Raw genomic sequence first — 20,076 nt, forward strand, 5'->3', positions numbered from 1 at the left:
AAAATATAAAATAAAAAATAAAAAAAATAAAAAATAAAAAAAATATAAAATAAAAAAATTAAAAAATAAAAAATAAAAAATAAAAAAAATATAAAATAAAAAAAATATAAAATAAAAAATATAAAAAACAATATATAACAAGTATGTACGGAATACACATATATGTGTGACACAAATAAACAAGCATAATAGGAACAGCATGCTGAATGAAAATAATACATGGCACACAATTCTTCTTCGTACATAGAGGCCATTGTTGGGATGTTCGCAGTGCACAAGGTCCTTTTCCAACTAGCACACATGTGCGATGTCCTAATACTGACCAGCTGCTGTATATGCAATTAGCCCCACCAAGTTGCTATCTACCTGGGGAATAGTGATGCTTCACCGAAAAAGCAACTTCGAGCATCAAACCTTCGCTTTTGAAGATATCACCCATTTGATGTTAATACACACAGGAAATTTGACAGAAACACCTGCAGTGGTAGAAGCAGCAACTCCCTTTCCCACCCCCTTTTATTCCTCCTTCATTTCCTCCTCGTCAATGTTATACGGCATGGGAGAAAACGGATCGTCATTTTGCACATCCGCAACATTCGCTTTCTGAACTGGGGAAAACATTTGAACATCTTGTGCATGTTGTCTTACCTGTACAGGTGACTGTAGAATATATGCTGGAGATAAAGGATGATTATTATTAATAGCAGTATTTTTGTCGTATACAGGAGAACTAATAGAATAGGCTGGAGATGTTGGAGAAAATTTTGGGGAGGTAATTGAATAAGGAGAATATTGAGGACTACTTGGGTTGTTAGGTACAGGAGATGTTGGAGAATATTGAGGCGAGGTGGGGGAATATTTTGGCGAAGTGACTGAATATACAGGGGATATCATACTATATTTTCTATTGGCATTGGTAAGATCATTCGATTGGTTATAACTGCTATAATTACCGCTACTACTGTTATTGTTTGGAGAGGTTGGGGAGTAATACGCATTATTTGCGTTATATGTAGGAGATGTTGGAGAATAAGAAGGAGAGTATACATTGTTCTGTATATGAGGTTTTGGAGAAAAAATGTCCATCATGGGGTTTATCATAGGGTTTGTCATAGGAATTGGTGAATACATAACTGGTGACTGAATATTGGTAGCCATATTAGCCTTTGGAGAAAAAACATTATAATTATTCATCATATTATTACTACTATTTGTAATATTATTTTTGGGAGAAAATAATAAATTAGTATCCATTAACTGCTGATTGTTATTATCGAAAGGAGAAAAAGGAGAATGAATAACAGATGTTGGAGACTTTGGCGATTGAATAGTTGGAGAAAATTTCCCCCCTAATTTTAAAGTATCTAAATTATTGAAATCGTTTTTCGTAGGTGAGATAATATTATCAGTATAGTTTTGTATATACTGTGGTGATAATATACTATTCATACTATTATTACTATTTGTACTGTTATCTATTGGTGCAGTTGGTGATAACAAATTCGCATTATATGTAGGGGAAAATGGTAAAGGCGAATTTAATGTATTTATAGCTATAGGTGATTGAAGACCATCTGGTGTTATACCATGATGACTATCAGGAGTTGTAAAACCTGCACTTGTTATATCTTGAATAGTTTCTAAATTTTGATTTGCATCATTTAATTTCTCATTATCAATAATTATATCAAATACACCAGTACCTATTTTACATAGTTGACCTAACATTATGTTTTCTGTTATGCCTCTTAGATTATCTACTTGTGCAAATGCAGCTGCTTCTAATAAGATTTCCACTGTTTCTTCAAAACTACATTTTACTAATGGACCCTTATCTACTCTATTAATTCCATGTCTTGTTATTGACATCAAATATCCTTTTTGTGTCATTACATCGCATAATATGGATAAGTGTCTATAATTAACATATGAACTATCAAAAGAGATTACTGTTCGTAATTCTTTTAGTAATGCTCTTCTTACTGCTTCTATACCTAACACTTCAAATATTTCTACTATATCATTTGATACAGTTTTTTTAAAATCTACAAGTGGTGCACAAAAAATGCTTTCTAAATTACAACCATCTGTGTCTAATACCCAATGAGAGCTTCTAATAAATTTTCCCTTATCTGAGTCATATGTAATCTTTGGCTCTTCTCTCATGTAAACTTTAGTTATGTTTTCTATTCCCCTTAATTTGAGTGATGACAAACACTGTTCCATTAGCTTTTTTAGAAACGTATCTTCAGTGTCTTCTTTCGACAACAGTGGATTATTTCCGCTGTTGTTGTTCATCCCTCCGTTATTGTTCATACCACTGTTATTGTTCAAACCACCGCTATTATTCATCGCGCTGCTATTGTTCCCACTTCCGTTATTACTACTGCTACTGGTGGTACTGGTACTGCTGCTACTACTGCTTCCTCCGCTACCCCCACTTCTGCCACTTTTGTTACTGCTCTTCATTTGCAGATCATTTTCCGCTGTTTTTGCACTCAGCTTGGAATATGCATCTTCTTGATTCATTGACTCTTTCATATTTTCAAGATTGTAATTATTATTCCTCTTGCTATTACTAGAATGGTGGTTTTCATCCATAGCTCTCGTCTGGTTACCTCCAAAAAGAAAATCGTCATCTTCATCATCGCTATCCCCTTTGTCCGATGTTACCACCACTGATGCGGCTGATGTGCCTGCTCCACTTCGTCCCTTTTTAATTTGTTTTCCCTCTCCCTCATTGTTCACCCCTCGATTGTTGTTACTATCAGCTGCATTATTTACATCGTTGCTATTGTTGTTTGAGATATGCATGTTATTACTACCATTGTTTGTGCTTCCTCCATTGTTGACGTTTCTGTGTGAACGGCTGCTATTTTGACTGAAGGCATCCTCTTCCTTTATTTGATTTAAAGCGTTATTGTTATTAATAGCTGTATCAGCAGGAGTAGCCTTCTTCGTTTTAAACGAATTAGCAATATTGTTATAGTCTTCTTCTTCTTCTTCCTCCTCTTCATATCCATTTGCATTTTCTCCATCGTCGGTCAAAAAATTGTACTCCCCATTTAAGTATTTAACTCTAATTCTTAAAATTAGATCCTCAGAATTATCATCTGTGTAAATAATATCTAATTCATCACTTGAGAAGACTGAATAGATGATATAAACAATTTCTTTCATAGTTAATTTTTTTTCATTAACATGTATATTCGTTAACTGTATTCTTAGTACCCACTCTCCTAAAGAATATTGTGTATCATCTTCATCTGGGAATTCATAAAATTCATTAACCCATATTTTATCCTCTTCTAGTATAGTACTAGTTGTATTAGGATCATAAATTATTTGTGCATGCGATGTTAACTGTTTCAATGTTGTATACTCTAATTTCGTTAATATGTCTTTTGCTTTTTGCTGATCGTTAGAAACTATATCATCTAAATATATAGTAGTTGAAGGTGTTTTCACATTTTTCACTATATTTATTAATTCCTTTAATCTTGGAACACCTAGAGTAACGTTTTTTGATCCTACTCCTGCAAAATGAAATGTATTTAAGGTCATCTGAGTAGCTGGTTCACCGATAGACTGAGCTGCTAATGCTCCTACACACTCCCCAGGATGACATAAGGACTTATAAAATATCCTTTCAATTTCTTGTAATAACCAATCTATTCCTTTTAAACTTATATTATGTGTTTGTGTCAATAGCTTTGAATTCAAGTATGTTCTTAAATGCGCTTTCAACAACAATGTAGCATTGTTCTGGGCCTCTACTGACAACGTATCATTGCTGTTTATTTGTTTTATTATAACTAATTTTTCTAGAAAATTATTTACCTTGTGTACTACTTGTACCGGGTCCACCATCATTCCATTACTACTGCTGTCTTCTTCATAATGCCCTCTCAACATGCTTCCGAACGGCTTCACATTTCCCTGCGTGCGTCCACCTCCAGGGAAGTAGTACTCATTGTTTCCATGATCACTTCCATTGTTATCATCACTGCTGCTATCTTCAATGCCGCTTCCTTCACTGCTACTTCCTTCACTCCCATCTCCGCTACCGTCGCGTCCAGAACCCGCTCCCTCCTCTTCACCGAATGGGCGGAATGTCTTATAGGCACTCTGACTCTTCATTACATTGGCTAGATCGTGGCTCTCATACTCTTTTTTTATTTCCGACATTAATTCGTCGTTGTTTATGGTGCCATCTGGGAAGTCACCACTGCCAAAGCTACCACCAATGCTTCCACTGATACCATCATCCATACCAACATCATTAACACCGTAATTGTCGCACATCTTGGTGTTCTTTTCTTTTTCTTTTTCTTTTTCTTTTTTTTTTTTTTTTTCCTTCTCTTTCTCCTTCTCCTTTTCTCCTTTTTTTCCCTCTCGTCCAGACTCATTTTTGACCTAATTTTTTGGTCATCCCCATTTTTCACCTTGCTACTAATCAGGGGGATAAATGGAAATTGGGACTTGGCATATTCTATTAGCCTGTTCATATTAATGGGCAAATGTTGTCTTATATCCCCATCTGGAAAAATCTCTTTACACAGATAATTTTTGCATTTATATAACTCTTCAAATTCTTGGTTCAATATATTCTGTTTGTTATAGTCTATATATGAGGATGATGTTTTCCCATCATCTCCTCCTTTACCTAAGAAGAAATCTTTTCCATATGGTTCTTCATCAAAATTGTATTTATACAATTTCTTAATTTCTTTATTATCTAATTTCATTAAATCAATAATTTGATCTTCTATATATTCTCCTGCCATTCCATCTTCTCCATATAAAAATTGAATAATATCACCATATGAGTTTCTGACAGTTCGATCATATTGTACCATAACATCCTCCATAGCTTTAATTAACCTCCTTTGTATATAACCAGTTTCGGATGTTTTACATGCAGTGTCTATAATACCTTCTCTACCACCCATAGCATGGAAGAAAACTTCCTGTGGTGTTAAACCACTTAAATATGAATTTGATACAAATCCTCTACTTTCTGGACCGTAATCAAATTTAATAAAATGTGGTAATGATCTATGATTAAAACCAAAAGGAATTCTTTTCCCTTCAACATTTTGTTGACCAACACATGATATAATTTGTGATATGTTTATTATAGACCCTTTTGAACCACTAGTAACCATACTAAATATATTATTTCGTTCATCTAAGCTTTCGGATGCTACTTTTCCTGCCATTTCTCTAGCACAATTTAGTTCATTATTAACTCTAGTTTCAAAGGATTCATATAAAGACTTTCCAGGTTGACATTCTAATTCTCCTCTCTGTGCTTTTTTTACTATTTTGGACACTTCCTTTTTTGATTTATTTAATATATCTTTTACTTTATCTAATATTTTATTACTAGCTATAATATCAGAACAACTGACAGTAAAACCTACATACTCAAGCCAATTGTTCATTACTTTTTGTAAAGCCGAAATGAAATCTTTCGTTTTATCTGGACCCATTTCATGCCACAATATATGAATTAACGACCCACTGGATGAACCAACAGTCCTTTTACATATGATACCACTTAACAACTCATTGTTTTTTATAATTACCTTCCCATCACTAACTGAACAATAGGGATTATCATCTTTACACGACGTAGATGAGTCTCTTATTAGGTTTATCTTTATCCCATTGTATTTCCTTGACATGGCGTTGTTATGATTACTATTGCTACTATTGTTAAACTTGTCGTTACTTATGGTTCCTTGGTTTTTTACGCTATTCATGAATAACATGTTTCCCCCCTGGTTCATACCATCAACCATTATGCCTGGACTACTTGGATGGTTGACCCCTAACCTGGACAGATGATGAGTTCTATGTGTTGTCTCTTCATCAAAATGCGCATTTCTATCCCCCCCTTGGCTCTTCAAGGGATCATCGCTGTTACCGCTGATATTACCACCATCATTATCATGTTTGTCCAAATCGTCAAAATGTAACAGCATGGAAAATATTTGCTTCCCAGTCCAAAGGGGTTTAGGCTTTATTATGGCGGGAGTAGGGATTACATGGTTCCAATATGGGATCCAAATTAACAAAGACATAATTTCTTCTTTTGATAGAAAATTATCTCTTCTAGTAAACTTACGAATGGCTAATAAAGAATCTTGTACTATACCCATAACAGGTTTATTACCCTGAGGTGAAACTATTTGTTTTTGTACAATCATCAGATGCTTAATTTCTGATCGAGTTTCATGTGACTGTGCTAGATGCAAATTCATTTCATCTCCATCAAAATCAGCATTATAGGGAGAAGTTACTGCTAAATTTAATCTAAATGTAGAATAAGGCAATATCTTTACCTTATGTCCCATTATACTCATTTTATGTAAAGATGGTTGCCTATTAAATAATATATAATCTTCATCTGTCATATGTCTTTCTACTTTATATCCATACTCTAATTCCCTTTCTGAGTTTTTTCTTACATGCCTTAAATCATATTTAGTTCCATTATCTCTTATAATATATCTTGCACCTGGCCATTCGTAGGGACCTCTTTCAACTAATTTTTTTAAATCATCATAATTTAATGGAGTTACTGTTTCACAAAATGTTAATGTCATTGCTACTGACTTAGGTACACCTATATAATCAATATTCAAATTGGGATCTCCTGTAATTACTGTTCTTGCTGAAAAGTCCACTCTTTTACCCATTATATTTCCTCTTAATCTACCTTCCTTTCCTTTTAATCTTGTCTTTATTGCTTTAATTGGTTTCTTCGATCTAGTAGTAGCAATTGGCATTCCTGGAATATCATTGTCAAATAAAGTCGTAATATGAAATTGTAATAGTGAACACAAATCTTGCAGTACATGTGATTTAGCACCTCTATCTGTTTGTTTCTTTAACTGTATATTCGTTTTTACAATATCTAAAAGTTTTAATGTTAAATCATCTTCACTTCTTTGATTTCCATACTGAACATATGGTCTTGCACAAGGTGGAGGTATAGGTATATATGTTAAAATTAACGATGAAGGAATACATCTATCTGAGTTAAATCCCAAAATACCCATTTCTTCTTTTCTTATTCTTTTTAATATTTCTAATGCTTCTTCTGCACTTAATTTGCGTTTACTTTCATCAATATCCTCTTCACTACTATGCAAAAATTGAATATACAAATTTGGACCTTCTCTAGTATATTTCGGTTGCACACAACCACAATCTACGTCCTCTTTACTTACCATTTCAAATATATTACTATAACAATTTGGATTTAAAAGCATTTGCTGATTTACATTTAAATTACTTAAATCATTGTTATAAAAATTATTAATAGAGTTATCATTAATATGTAATAAATCTTCTTGTGCAGACGAATGATCACACACTTTTATTCCTTGACATAATTCTGATAATTTTTTTAATCTTAAACTATTAACTTTTATTTTCTCAATATATTTTACCTTTGAATTATTCATATTACATAACAACCTACCACAATGGTAACACACACACCTTAATATACTTAACACTACATTCATAAACCCATAATGATACATCGGTTTTGCTAATTCTATATAACCAAAATGACCAGGGCAATATTTAACGTTCATGTTACATGTACCACATAATGTTTTGTAATCGATTGTTCCCATCCTTATATCGTTTAAACCCCCCTCCCTCGGAAACCCATCTTTATATATATCTACATTTACTATTTCACACACACTTATTTTTTTTATTATTTCCGGGTCTAGCACCCCCAACTCAAGCCTTTTCACTCTCTTCAGTTCACATGCCGAGTATGGGATATTTAGGTCAACTGTCATTTTTCTGTACTTTGGTATATGTCTTTATGGTTTTGTATATTTAGCTATGTTTCGCTATTTTACAATTTTTTTTTTTTTTTTTTTTTTTTTTTTTAAACTTTATGCATTTTCCTTTTCTGTTTCTCACAAGAATAAAGTGAAAAATTAACTAACGTTTGTAAATATATATATGCTCAACTTTTTAAAGTAAAATCTTTCCCCACATAACAACACTATTTTGGCTGGTTCTTTTGGAAATATTTGAACTCAGGAAATTCTTTTCATAGAAATTTGCTCGTGCTCTTACTTCCTCATTAACATTAATTGGGCGGGTATATATATGTGATCTCGTAAAAATGCATAAGTACATACATACATACATATACATATATATGTACATTTCTTTATTTACTCCTCACTTGTTTAATTTTTTTTTATAACCAGTACACTCTTTTTTTTACATGAACTGTTCATAATTGTTTTTCTGGAGTCATATTTTCAAGCCCGTTTACAATCCTTTTGACGAACGCTCATATATATATATATATGTATATATATATATGTATGTATATATATGTATGTATACATATATGAACACCTATATTTTTCCCCCCTAACCTTCAAATCTGAATTATTTTATTAACACATAAATGAAATACAACACAAAAAAAAAAAAAGAAAAAAAAGCCAGAGTAAATACATGCGTAAATGTTAAAGAAAAAATGAAAATACGCGTGAAAAAAAGCGTAAAATTAAGTGTAAAAATATAAGTAAAAATATGAGTAAAAATAAACGTAATGGTAAAAATATAAATATATTAAATGTTTATTAAACAAAGCTTTAAAGTATTCTTAAAATTCATTGAAAGCACAATAAAACATGAACCTGTAAGGTTTTTTTTTTTTTTTTTTTTTATTTTATTTTTATTCTTTTTTTATTTCTTTTTTATTTTTTTGGTTTGGTTTCAAGTTACTAAAAATTTGCCATTTATACAGAATTCCGTAAGCGTATAACTGGTAACAGTATTGCTACATCATTTTAGATACCATATACAAATATATATGTAAATATAAAATTACTCTATTTTAATTTTCTCTTTACAAAATAATAGGTCACTACTTTAAAATCATTTTAATTGCACTTTTAAAAGTAGTCTTACAAAAAAGGGAAAAAATAAAGTGTATAACTATGTAAGCCCCTGTTCATATGTTCATAATTATATACATAAATAAATAAATATACATATATATAGAAATATACATATATATAGAAATATACATATATATAGAAATATACATATATATAGAAATATACATAAAATATATTTAAAATTTTGTTGTAGGTTTGGCACGTATTATGCATGGATATGTACGCAATTATAATTATATGTATATAATAGCTTTCAAAATGTAAACGTTAAAATTGAAAATTAATACAACAAAGGTATAGTGTTAATAATAAATAAAATAGAATATATGAGTACGTTTGAACAAAGGATGCAAAAATGGTATGTATTATATATGTACATATATATCTATGTATATATTTATGTATAAATTCAAATTTATGCATACGTATATATTTATACATACATATATTTTTATGTACCCTAGGAACAGGTATAACCCTCAATAAAAAAATTAGAAATAATAGGAGACTGTCAATGACTTTATTTATTTGTTACTGCAAATGATATCATATTTATTGTATTAAAAAGAAAAGGAAAAAAAAAAAAAAATATGTACGTGTACATATTTTATTCAAATTACGACGTGATTGGAATTACAGTGTAAAAAATCTTTATTACATTATATATATGCTTTTATATAAAGTACACTTGAAATAAATATATTTATTTGCTTTATATATTTATGCTTATATAATGAAAAATCTTTGTGCTTTAGATAAATATAAGCAACACTTGAATATACATGTATGGGGTTAATTTATTTGGAGGGTTTATTTCTTGGCGATATCACTCAAGGTGACTTAACCATGGAAGGGGAAATATATAAACGTACGTATATACATATATATGTACGTATATACATATATATGTACGTATATACATATATATGTATGCATATATATATATATATATGTATGCATGTATGTATATTTACGTATGTATTTACGTATGTGCATAAATGAGCGTACATAAACATAATAAGACGAAGCATATGCTACCAAAAATTGATGAAATGATGTTTCAAATATTTGAAAATTCACTTATACGCATAAAGAACAAATAAAAAGGTATACATATACTATGTGTTTATTCCCCTGTCAAAAAAAAAAAAAGAAAAAGAAAAGATATATAAAGTACATTTATATTATGTTTTATTTTTATGTATCTCTACACCTAGGGTCCAAATTACAATAAACACATGACAACAATTCGCATAAATTTTTTTCTCGGCAAAACATGACTTAAGCCTCTTAAATATAAAGTCCTATACTGTTCATGCAAGTTTTACAAAAATGTTATATACAATTATAAAGTATTTTCAATAGCGTACTTTTATGAGTACCAACCTGCATAAAATCATTTTGTAAAATAGCATTTGTATGTATATATGTGGGTTGACTTTTCTATATATACGTAAAAAAAAAAAAAAAAAAATTAAAAAAAAATAAAAGTGAAAATTTTAAAATTCATAATAGGCTTGTGCTTCTTGTGCTTCTTGTACTTCTTGTGCTTCTTGTGCTTCTTGTGCTTCTTGTGCTTCTTGTGCTTCTTGTGCTTCTTGTGCTTCTTGTCCTTTTTTTTTTTTTTTTTATTTTTCGTAATTTTATAAAAGTAGAAAATTTTAAAACATGCGAAAAGACTAGAACTCACGTTATTTCTTTATTTAACGGCTGCACTTGTTCAGGTATATTTATGCTGCTCTAGCATTGCAAATGTTACAACCTTAAGGAATTATAAATATTATAACAACAGCTGGCGGAATAGGACTTGATTATATATATAATTTTTTCGCAGCTATTAAAAATGTAAGAATGTACGAATGACCATTAGCAACGTTAAAAAAGAGATGTATATAATATTATTTAAAAATACAAAAAAAGGTACAAACAACATTAAAGGTACTAATTTTCTAGTGTTATACTTGCAACGTTATCCTCATTTAAAAAAAAAAAAAAAAATGGAAAAAGGAGATAAAAGTTAATAAGAAAAATTACAAATAAAATAATTATGTCCAAAAAAAATATTAAAAAGATGAATATGTAAAAAAATACACAAAAGTAAATAGACTAGTTTATTCTTCACTGGTTCGATGGGTATATGCCTCTCGTCTGATTTATTGTCATTTAATTTTCTCATTTGCAATTAGGTAAATACACTGTCAACAAGGTGCATACGGGCATCCATACACATTTATATGCATATAATATATATATATATATATATATATGTACGAATACATGTATAAACCCATGTGTACCACGTGGAGTGTGAGCAAAATACACCCCTAAAAAGATTTACTACTAATCATTCCAGAAACTGTTGGCACTTACTAAAAATTATTCTTAAAGGGTTAGGGACAGGGATGTACCGATGTGTGCACGGGTAATTTATGGGAATGGGAAAGAAATGATAAGTAAATAAACAAGCAAAACGGGAAAATAATAAAAAAATAAAATAAAAAATAAAAAAAAAATAAAATAAATAAAAAAGGAATACAATAAACATATATATATATATATATATATATATATATATATATATATATATATATATAATAAAACACAAGTGCAAGTGAATAAGAAGAATACAAATGAAATCCCCTGAACGTACAGGACATCAAGACGCATACACTTTCCCCCTGTTAAAGAACCAGAACGCATGGGTACCATTTTGACAGCAGCATCGATCTACAGATCGAAAAGAGCAAATTCGTGCGCGCAGGTAAATATACGCATGTATATATGTATGTACACGTATGTATATATGTACATGTTTACACGCCCGCGAGGGGATGTACGAGGGTCGGGGAAACGTAAAAGGGGCGAACCCACCATCCCCAAGTGCAATCAGTTTTGCACATCCGAAGTGATACGGTTATCACTAGGGTTAGATGGAATTTGAGGTATTTGCGGTATTTGGGCCTTAGAATTTTGAATATTATTATATATAGATAAGGATTGAGAAATCAAGCTACTAATATTATTTAAATCAGCCGGAATAATAATCGTATTATTATTTTTACAAATATTTGAAAAGACATCAATATATTGTTCCGCTATAAGTAACGATATAGCATTATTTGAATCTAGCTTTTTAATTTTATTAGTAATAATTTCAATTGCTTCAGCTGTTGCATCTGCTTTTGCCTTTATAGCGAATGATTGTCCTTCTGCTATTAATATTGATTTTTTTTTTTTCCCTATGGCTATGTTAATTTCACTTTCTCTTTCTCCTTCACTTTGTAATATTTCCGCTCTTTTTCTTCTTTCTGCTTCTGCTTGTTTTTCCATAGCATTTTTAATATTTACAGGTAGTATAATATCACGTATTTCATATCTCATACATTTAATACCCCAATTTTTGGCTGATTCATTTATTGCCTTAACAATTTTATCGTTCAAATTATCTCTTTCTAAAAAGGTAGCATCTAATGTTAGTTTGCCTAACTCAGATCTCATAGTAACTTGTGCTAATTGCGTTACTGCAAAAACAGCATCATCAATACCGTACGAAGAATTATAAGGGTTATCACATTTTATATATAACACCCCATCAATATTGAGAGTTACATTATCTTTTGTTATAGCTGTCTGGTTTGGTATAGTTATTGTTTCTTCCTTTAATGAAAAAACATAAGCTATCTTATCTATAAAGGGTATGATAAAGTGTATTCCGGCCAGTAACGTTTTTCTATATTTCCCTAGCCTTTCAATTATGTAGGCTGTCTGTTGGGGTATTATAACAAAGCCCAGATGATTCCATAGTTTTTTCGTAAATTTTTTCCCCTCACCACTAGTGTAGTAGGTGCGCATGTTTTGAAGAAACAAAGCTCCTCTGGGATAGCACATCCGTGCGCGGTTTACACTTGTACAACGTATACTTGTGTAATTCATGCATGGGCGATTTACTATTGCACTAGTTATGTTTGGGCATTTTACGCTTATATGATTTATGCTTGCACTACTTATACTTCTACGATTTATGTCGGTAAACTTTTGTAAATCTGCTTCACTTAACGCTCTTTTAATGCACCTCACTTTTCTACACTGCTTCATAAGAGGTGTTCCCCCGATGACCCAGCTGGAAGCAATCATTTTTTGCCCCTCTGTATTTGTATATATATATGTACTATTTGTACATATATGTGCATGTACGTACACCTACGTGTTTATGTTTGTTCTTCACCTCCTTTTCCTTATGTTTTATGCAAATTTTTCGCCCCTCTTTTAACTGTGTTATAACCTTTACATAAACTATTATACTGTATCTTACAACAGCATATTTGATTTTATGATATTGATTTTTGTGTATGTTACTTTACATGCATATACGCCCTCCACTAATACACGACTTTCTTTCTACGATCGTGTACGCTTATTCTGTGCAGCACGGCTTTGCTCTAAAATGGTAAACATATATATGTATATATATGTATATATAATATATATATATATATATATATATATATATATATATATATATATAGAAGTAGATATATATACGTGTACTTACGTGTGAACTTATTCTTGAACTTAAGCACGTACTTCAACATGTACATCTAAGCATGCATATATCCTGTTCTTAGTACATATATGTACTTGTACGTAGAACACAGTTTGCCGAATGAATATTACTTTTTAGCTAACATTGTATTGCAAAAAAAAAAAAAAAAAAAAAGGCTTAATAATTTTTGCGCATAGGAAGGTTATGTATAGGTTAAATGGTACACTGCTAAATAGATATGTTTGTACATACAAAAAGTGTACTTTTTTTGCTTTTCACAAACGGAAAAAAAAAAAAAAGAAACGAAAAAATCGAATAAACTGAATAGAAATGACAAAATGAATAAAAATAAAAAAATAAAAATATGAAAAAATGAAAAAATGACAAAACAAGGTACAATTTTAACCAATTAATTTGTAGAGGCACCTACGAAAGGCAGCTTTCCATATCAACGTTGCTTGAAATGAAAAAGCATTTCTGCAGAAACAACTTTGAATAGCATAAATTTTTCAAGGCGCTGGAAGTGCGTGAAATATACATGTGCACTATAGTAAAGAGGCAGGGGGAAAAAATCAAAAAAATTAAAAAACTAAACAAAATAAGATTAGCAAAATTAGCATAATTAACAAAATTGACAAAATTGACAAAATAAAAAGTACTAATATAAAATAGGCTTTCTTTTCACTATTTTAAAAAAGGGAGGAAATACAGCGTAAATAACTCTTTACACCTACTGACGTATTAGGTGAGTAGTTCTATGTTTGCACTCTTGTGTCTGTTTAGAGTTCACTAACATTTTTTCTTCGTACCCCTTTCAAGCTAAAAAATACTTTTCGATTTCATATAATATTTGTAGTTTCAAAAAAAAAAAAAAATAAAATAAAATAAAATAAAATTCCCTTCCTGATGATTTATCTACATATAACCGCAAATATATATATACATATATATATGTTTATGTGTATGTATGCGCAAAATTTCAGAGAGACACGTAAGCATTGTAAGCAGCCTTTCAAAGGCTTTTTTAACATTAACATGCATTGTCAAAACGCATGAACATTCAAGTAGTACAAAATTTCGTATAAGGGTAGCATATAATTTTTTCATTTCGACGTTGTTGTAATGATACAGTAAAAACGTAGTATAATAACCACGTAGTAACAATATATATTTATTGCTTTTTTCGCTTAAAGGACTTAGGATTTTGCGCGTATACAGCGTTTCCCGGTTTAGTTTTTTTCCATTGTAATGATTATGATATATATATTTATATATATATACATATGTGCAAATGCACGGTATTTGCTCCTACACATAAAGTGTATAAGGCCTGAGGAAAACGAAATGTCTAAAACTGAGTTTACATAAATACGTAGGTGCAGTGCTTTTTTTTCATATGTTCTTTAAAAAGTTAACTGAAGCAAATAATCAGCACTTATAAATGATTCGTTGTATATGTTTTTTACTCCTGTGTGAGTTGCTAATTCCGCTGTTCTGTCTGTATTTATTGCTCTGTCCAGGTGAGGATCATGCATTTTAACTGTTTTAAAATAATACTCATTGTTATACGTTTTAGTTAAATTTTTTTTTTCTTTGTTCACCTGTCTCCATTTCTTAAGCAGCATATTGATATCATGAAGTTTTATTTCATGTATAGGTACGTTTAATGCAATGCTTAAAATCTTTTTTATACTTTTATTTAATTGGCTGTTGTAAGTATTGTTTTCATAATAAACTTTCTGCATATTTTGAAAAGTACTTGTCCTATTTAAATTTTTCAAATTATTTATTTTTTCAATATCATCAAAATTTATCATTTTCTTTTTATAATTTTCCGAAATGTCATTATAGTCAACTGGTGGACTTACTTCTCCCGACACGTAATATACATCTTCATGAGTATAATAATTTTCTTCATCTGGAATATTTTCAAATTGTATGTGATCATGTGTGCCTTGTTTTGCTTCGATAGGTACTCCCCCCTTCGCAGGGTAAACACTAAGGGATATATCAAAGGAAATAACAAGAAGTATACAAAGTATGAAAAAACTGATCATCATATTTAATTTTTAAACGTGAAAATGGGAATAAAGAGGTTTTATATGTTTAATGCTTACAAAAATGAGTAAAGAATAGAAGAAAAAAAAAAAAAAAAAAAAATGTTGAATGTGTTTGTCCATACGCTTATTTGCATATAATAATTTGGCTTTCGAACAAGTTTACACAAAAGCGCTTCTTACAACATAAATCGCTAACAATTGAAGCAGACAAATGAATAATTTATAAACGCATTCGTCTATTTGTTAAGCATTCTATATTTAGACTGTTGCGTTATTTTGCACTATTTTGTGATAATTATATATATATATATATATATATATGTGTATATGAATACACAGTCCTCATAGCGCGCGTAGTTTATGTAAATACACCTTGCAATAATGCTTCATATATTTTTAAAAATTTTTTTCTTAATTCTCATAAAAAAAAGTACAGAATAATGAAGTGCACGACGCAGAAGGAGCTTGAAAAATATACGAAGAAAGAAAAAAAGAAAATAAAAAAAAAGAATAAAAAAAAATAAAATGAAAAAAAATTGCATGAAAAAAAATAAAACAAATTAAAACAAAACAGAACAACAACATAACAATGTATCAGCCTAGCAACATAATAAAGCATAGCACGTCACATCATAAAATAACGTGGAGGGATTTAAAAAATATTCTTCCGTTTCTCCATACGTAATGCATACAGTTACTAACTCGACTGGGACGTACGGATCAACACTGATTCGTATACAATTTACTACTTTCTGCTCACTAATCTTACTTGCCCACGCGGTGCTGTACTCCTCTTATGTTTGAGTCATCCCTCTATGCTCTTGTACAAGGGGTACTCTTGTTCAATCTTTTTGTTTGAAAAGTATATGGTCCCCTTTTTGTACCGATAGACTGATTTTTTTACCTCCTTTGGCAGTTGAGTGTCTATCTTTAATTCGTCAAAACCATAAAAGGGTACATTGATATGGTGTTTAATTAAATATATTTTGTAAATATCCTTGACTACATTCATTTTTAGTAAAGATTTAATTGTTTGGTGATAATCTATTATATGAAAGAGATCATGATGTTTTATTACATTTCTTGCAATAGCATTGATTATCTTTTCATCATAAATATTTTGCTTAATTTTTACGTTCAATAATGCTCTTGCTACCCTATTAAAATCGCACGGTTCGAAATGTTTCAAATGGATATGGAGATGTTTACATAAAATAGTAAAAGAATCTTCATCAATACAATTGTGAAAGGATAATATTTCAATAATTCTTGGTATATCATAAACTACTTTATCATTTTTGTTATCGTTCCTTTTTATTTCTTCATTTATATGAGATAAAATTTCTTTCTGAATTTTTTTATTTTTTGTCCCCTTATGAATTAAGCAACAATATTTCGTTAAAGAGTCTAAATTCAAAATGTTCATATATTTCTGAACATGCAAGAATATTTTTTTAAAAATTTTATAAATTTCGGAATAATGTACTGGTAAGATGGATGAAAAATAAAACCCAATAGAACATAATACACTAGGAGGATAATCATATATATATATATCTATATGCTTTAAAATATGTTCAAATAGTATTATATCATTTATTTTTAATTTATAAAATGAGCTTACTGCTTTTTCGATTAAATATGGGGTTAAGCAATTCTGATCAGTTCTTAACATGTACATAATGTACATACTTATATAATCAAAAAATAAATAATGTTGAAATTTTAAATTTGAAAAAAAATAAGATATATCTATTAAATTTTTCATACTAGGGTAATAGTTAAAATGTTCTTGTTTGTATTTTATTAATGCGTAGTCTGTTTCTAAGATAACTTTTAAACTGTCTTTTTCATCCTTAACAAAATTATGACCATGTTCATATCCATTTTCAACAGGTCTATTTTGTGACCCCTCTTTTTCGCTAATCACATTTGGGGGTATTTCATCTGTAAGTGCATTCACTCCGTCATAATGATCATCCGACTTTATTACATATTTATTATTGCATAAATTCAGTCGATAAATTATCTCATTCGCTATCTGGTTAAAAAATAAGTAATCGTGAATTAAACAAAACGAATAACTTTCAACAATTAACGTTAGGTAATAAAAAGGGACAGTTTTGATATGAGACTGTAATAAACCACGTATTCGATTAAAAAGGTATTTATCCTGAAGTTTACATAAGGAAAATGCTTTTAAAATTAATATTAATTGGTGGGGCATATATGAGGTAAGTCTATGATTTAATATTTTGATTATATTTTCTAACTGTGCTGTAGCTTTTAACCTACCATAGTAATAACATATTCTTGGTAAATTTAAAAAAGTATTAATTTTATTTTGTATCCTTGATGTAATAAGCTTAAATCTCCAATCGCTAGTTGAGCAAGTACCAACATCAACTAGCCTTTTTAAAACTTTCATATAATGGTATGCCTTTTTTCTCTTATGCCGATAATACACCCATACATTTAATACTTCATCTGATGTAGTACTTTGAGCAATTTTCTTTGGTAGCATCCATTGCCAGCTACAGGATAATTTCTTTTCGGAATAGCTTCCTTCATAATTAAATATTAACCTTTGTGTGTTTTCTATGCTCCTAGGTATTTTATATCTCTCTACGTACTTTACCCATGACCCTTTTCCAACCCTCTTGTGAAACCTGTAATAGGCGAACCGCTGTCAAGAAAAGATATACAAGTGGGTATGAAGTAGAGGGGTCGATTTCGTCCACTCACCGGGTACTCATGTATATATGTATGTACGTACGTGTATGCACCTTCGTATGTCCACTTACAAGCCACAAAACGAAATTCGCGGCACTATTAGCGATAAGCAGTATAATGCAGCACAAAGCGGTAATCAATTTAAACCCATTTTACACATTCCATTGTTTACATGATATATAATGATGTGTCCGTTTGTTTCTTTTTATATTTTTCGAGTAATACCTTTTGAGTTTGAAAAATCTGCTTTTTCTTTGCTATAATAATGTTGGGGAAATTATCCCTAAACATTTTTTTTTTCCTGGCTAGTTTAAGCAGTTTGCGATAATATTTTTTATTTATTCTGCCTTACGATTATTTTGTATATTATATTTTTTTTTTTATTTAAGTTTTTTATATTATCATTCTACATTTTTTCTGTAAATATATACGTTGTGAATTGTTAGTAAATTTAAGGGCTTAAACAAGGGCATATTTTTTTTTTTTTTATTTTTTTTTTTTTATTTTTTTTATTTTATTTTATTTTTTTATTTTCATTTTGTTTATGTTTTTCATTTTGTTCATCGTTTTCATTTTTTTGAAGGCTTACCCGCAAGGAGACCTATTTTCTCTCGACTGTTCATTGTTGAATGATTTAATTTTTTTTTTTTTTTGTTTCCTTTTATATTTATTTTCCATTTTGTTGCGCATGTTTCGTAAAGGAATCCGTGAAGTTTACTTTTCTTTTTTTTATATTCCTCTGTAAGGAAAGAACAAAAAAAAAAGAAAAGAAAAGGAGAAAGAAGAGTACGTAAAAGGACTACGAAAAAGGGCGCTAAAAAGTAAGAGTACGAAGGAGCACAAGTAAAAAAAATCAAATATGATATCATTTTTCCAAAAGCAGGTATTAACACAAAACTGTGTTTCCTTAGATTAACTCTTCTTGACATATGCCCGTTAACTGTCCACATATTCACTTGTCATCTCTTTAATATTCTGAACATTAGAAGAAATGGACTTAAAAGAATTCCATGAACTTGCAAAGAGAAGGGAAGATATTGAAAGAGAAATAAAAGAAAATATGGAGTTTTTAGAAAAGCCTGAAAACAAAAACATAGGTATGGATGGGAAATTAATAGATTCGGAAGGTTTTCCAAGAAATGATATAGACATTTATAGAATTAGGATTGCTAGGAATAAAATTATTTGTTTAAGAAATGATTATATAGATATAAATAAAAAAATAGAAGAATATCTACACAATATTCATAATTCGCATCCTGTGATAAGAGTAGAGCGAAATCGAAATGTGCAATACGATGAACAAGATATTAATGGGAACATTATAAACGAACCGAGGATTAGCCAAGATCAAATAGAAGAAGCAAAAAATAATATATTTGCAATGATAGATGAAATTATTGAAAATTCTCCTGCTCACAAAGCAGGCCTACGAGTTAATGATTATATATTTGAATTTGGAGATGTAAAAAGGAAATCAGAAAAAGAGGATAATAAAAACGTAGATATATTTAAAAAGATTACAGATTATGTAAAAAATAATCCTTCTAAAATTGAAGTAAAAATATTAAGAGAGGAAAAAGTATTTTTTTATTATATTTTTCCTGATAAAACAGCTAATGGGTTGTATATCGGATGCCATCTGACACCTACCAAAAATGTAGCAATGTTCAAAAGGTAAAAGAAAATTTGGAAAATGAAGAAAACACAACATAACATTTTTAATTATTTTTAATCGCAAAATGTGAAGAGGTATGAAAAGTGAAAATGGAAAAAATTTTGA

General features: G+C 29.9%; 5 protein-coding genes across 5 annotated transcripts; 1 reads left to right on the forward strand and 4 right to left on the reverse strand.

The window, feature by feature from the left end:
* Positions 1-516: 516 nt before the first annotated feature.
* MKS88_002420 (DNA-directed RNA polymerase II subunit RPB1) lies at positions 517-7,829 on the reverse strand (the record flags this gene model as incomplete). Its single annotated transcript, XM_067215428.1, has 2 exons — positions 517-4,374; positions 4,446-7,829. 2 exons carry the CDS (start codon positions 7,827-7,829, stop codon positions 517-519), a joined length of 7,242 nt encoding a protein of 2,413 aa, XP_067073855.1.
* A 4,014-nt stretch (positions 7,830-11,843) lies between these two features.
* On the reverse strand, positions 11,844-13,091 carry MKS88_002421 (stomatin-like protein; the record flags this gene model as incomplete). Its single annotated transcript, XM_067215429.1, has 1 exon — positions 11,844-13,091. The coding sequence occupies one exon, from the start codon at positions 13,089-13,091 to the stop codon at positions 11,844-11,846; it is 1,248 nt and encodes a 415-aa protein (XP_067073856.1).
* A 1,812-nt stretch (positions 13,092-14,903) lies between these two features.
* On the reverse strand, positions 14,904-15,560 carry MKS88_002422 (uncharacterized protein; the record flags this gene model as incomplete). Its single annotated transcript, XM_067215430.1, has 1 exon — positions 14,904-15,560. The coding sequence occupies one exon, from the start codon at positions 15,558-15,560 to the stop codon at positions 14,904-14,906; it is 657 nt and encodes a 218-aa protein (XP_067073857.1).
* Positions 15,561-16,365: 805 nt separating this feature from the next.
* MKS88_002423 (uncharacterized protein) lies at positions 16,366-18,971 on the reverse strand (the record flags this gene model as incomplete). The annotated part of the gene is made up of 3 exons (XM_067215431.1): positions 16,366-18,246; positions 18,519-18,636; positions 18,883-18,971. The coding sequence occupies 3 exons, from the start codon at positions 18,969-18,971 to the stop codon at positions 16,366-16,368; spliced, it is 2,088 nt and encodes a 695-aa protein (XP_067073858.1).
* A 313-nt stretch (positions 18,972-19,284) lies between these two features.
* Positions 19,285-19,974, forward strand: MKS88_002424 (26S proteasome non-ATPase regulatory subunit 9; the record flags this gene model as incomplete). The annotated part of the gene is made up of 1 exon (XM_067215432.1): positions 19,285-19,974. The coding sequence occupies one exon, from the start codon at positions 19,285-19,287 to the stop codon at positions 19,972-19,974; it is 690 nt and encodes a 229-aa protein (XP_067073859.1).
* Between the last annotated feature and the right edge of the window lie 102 nt (positions 19,975-20,076).

The sequence above is a fragment of the Plasmodium brasilianum genome, chromosome 8 (genome assembly GCF_023973825.1).
Source record: "Plasmodium brasilianum strain Bolivian I chromosome 8, whole genome shotgun sequence".
NCBI classification, from domain to species: Eukaryota; Apicomplexa; class Aconoidasida; order Haemosporida; family Plasmodiidae; genus Plasmodium; species Plasmodium brasilianum.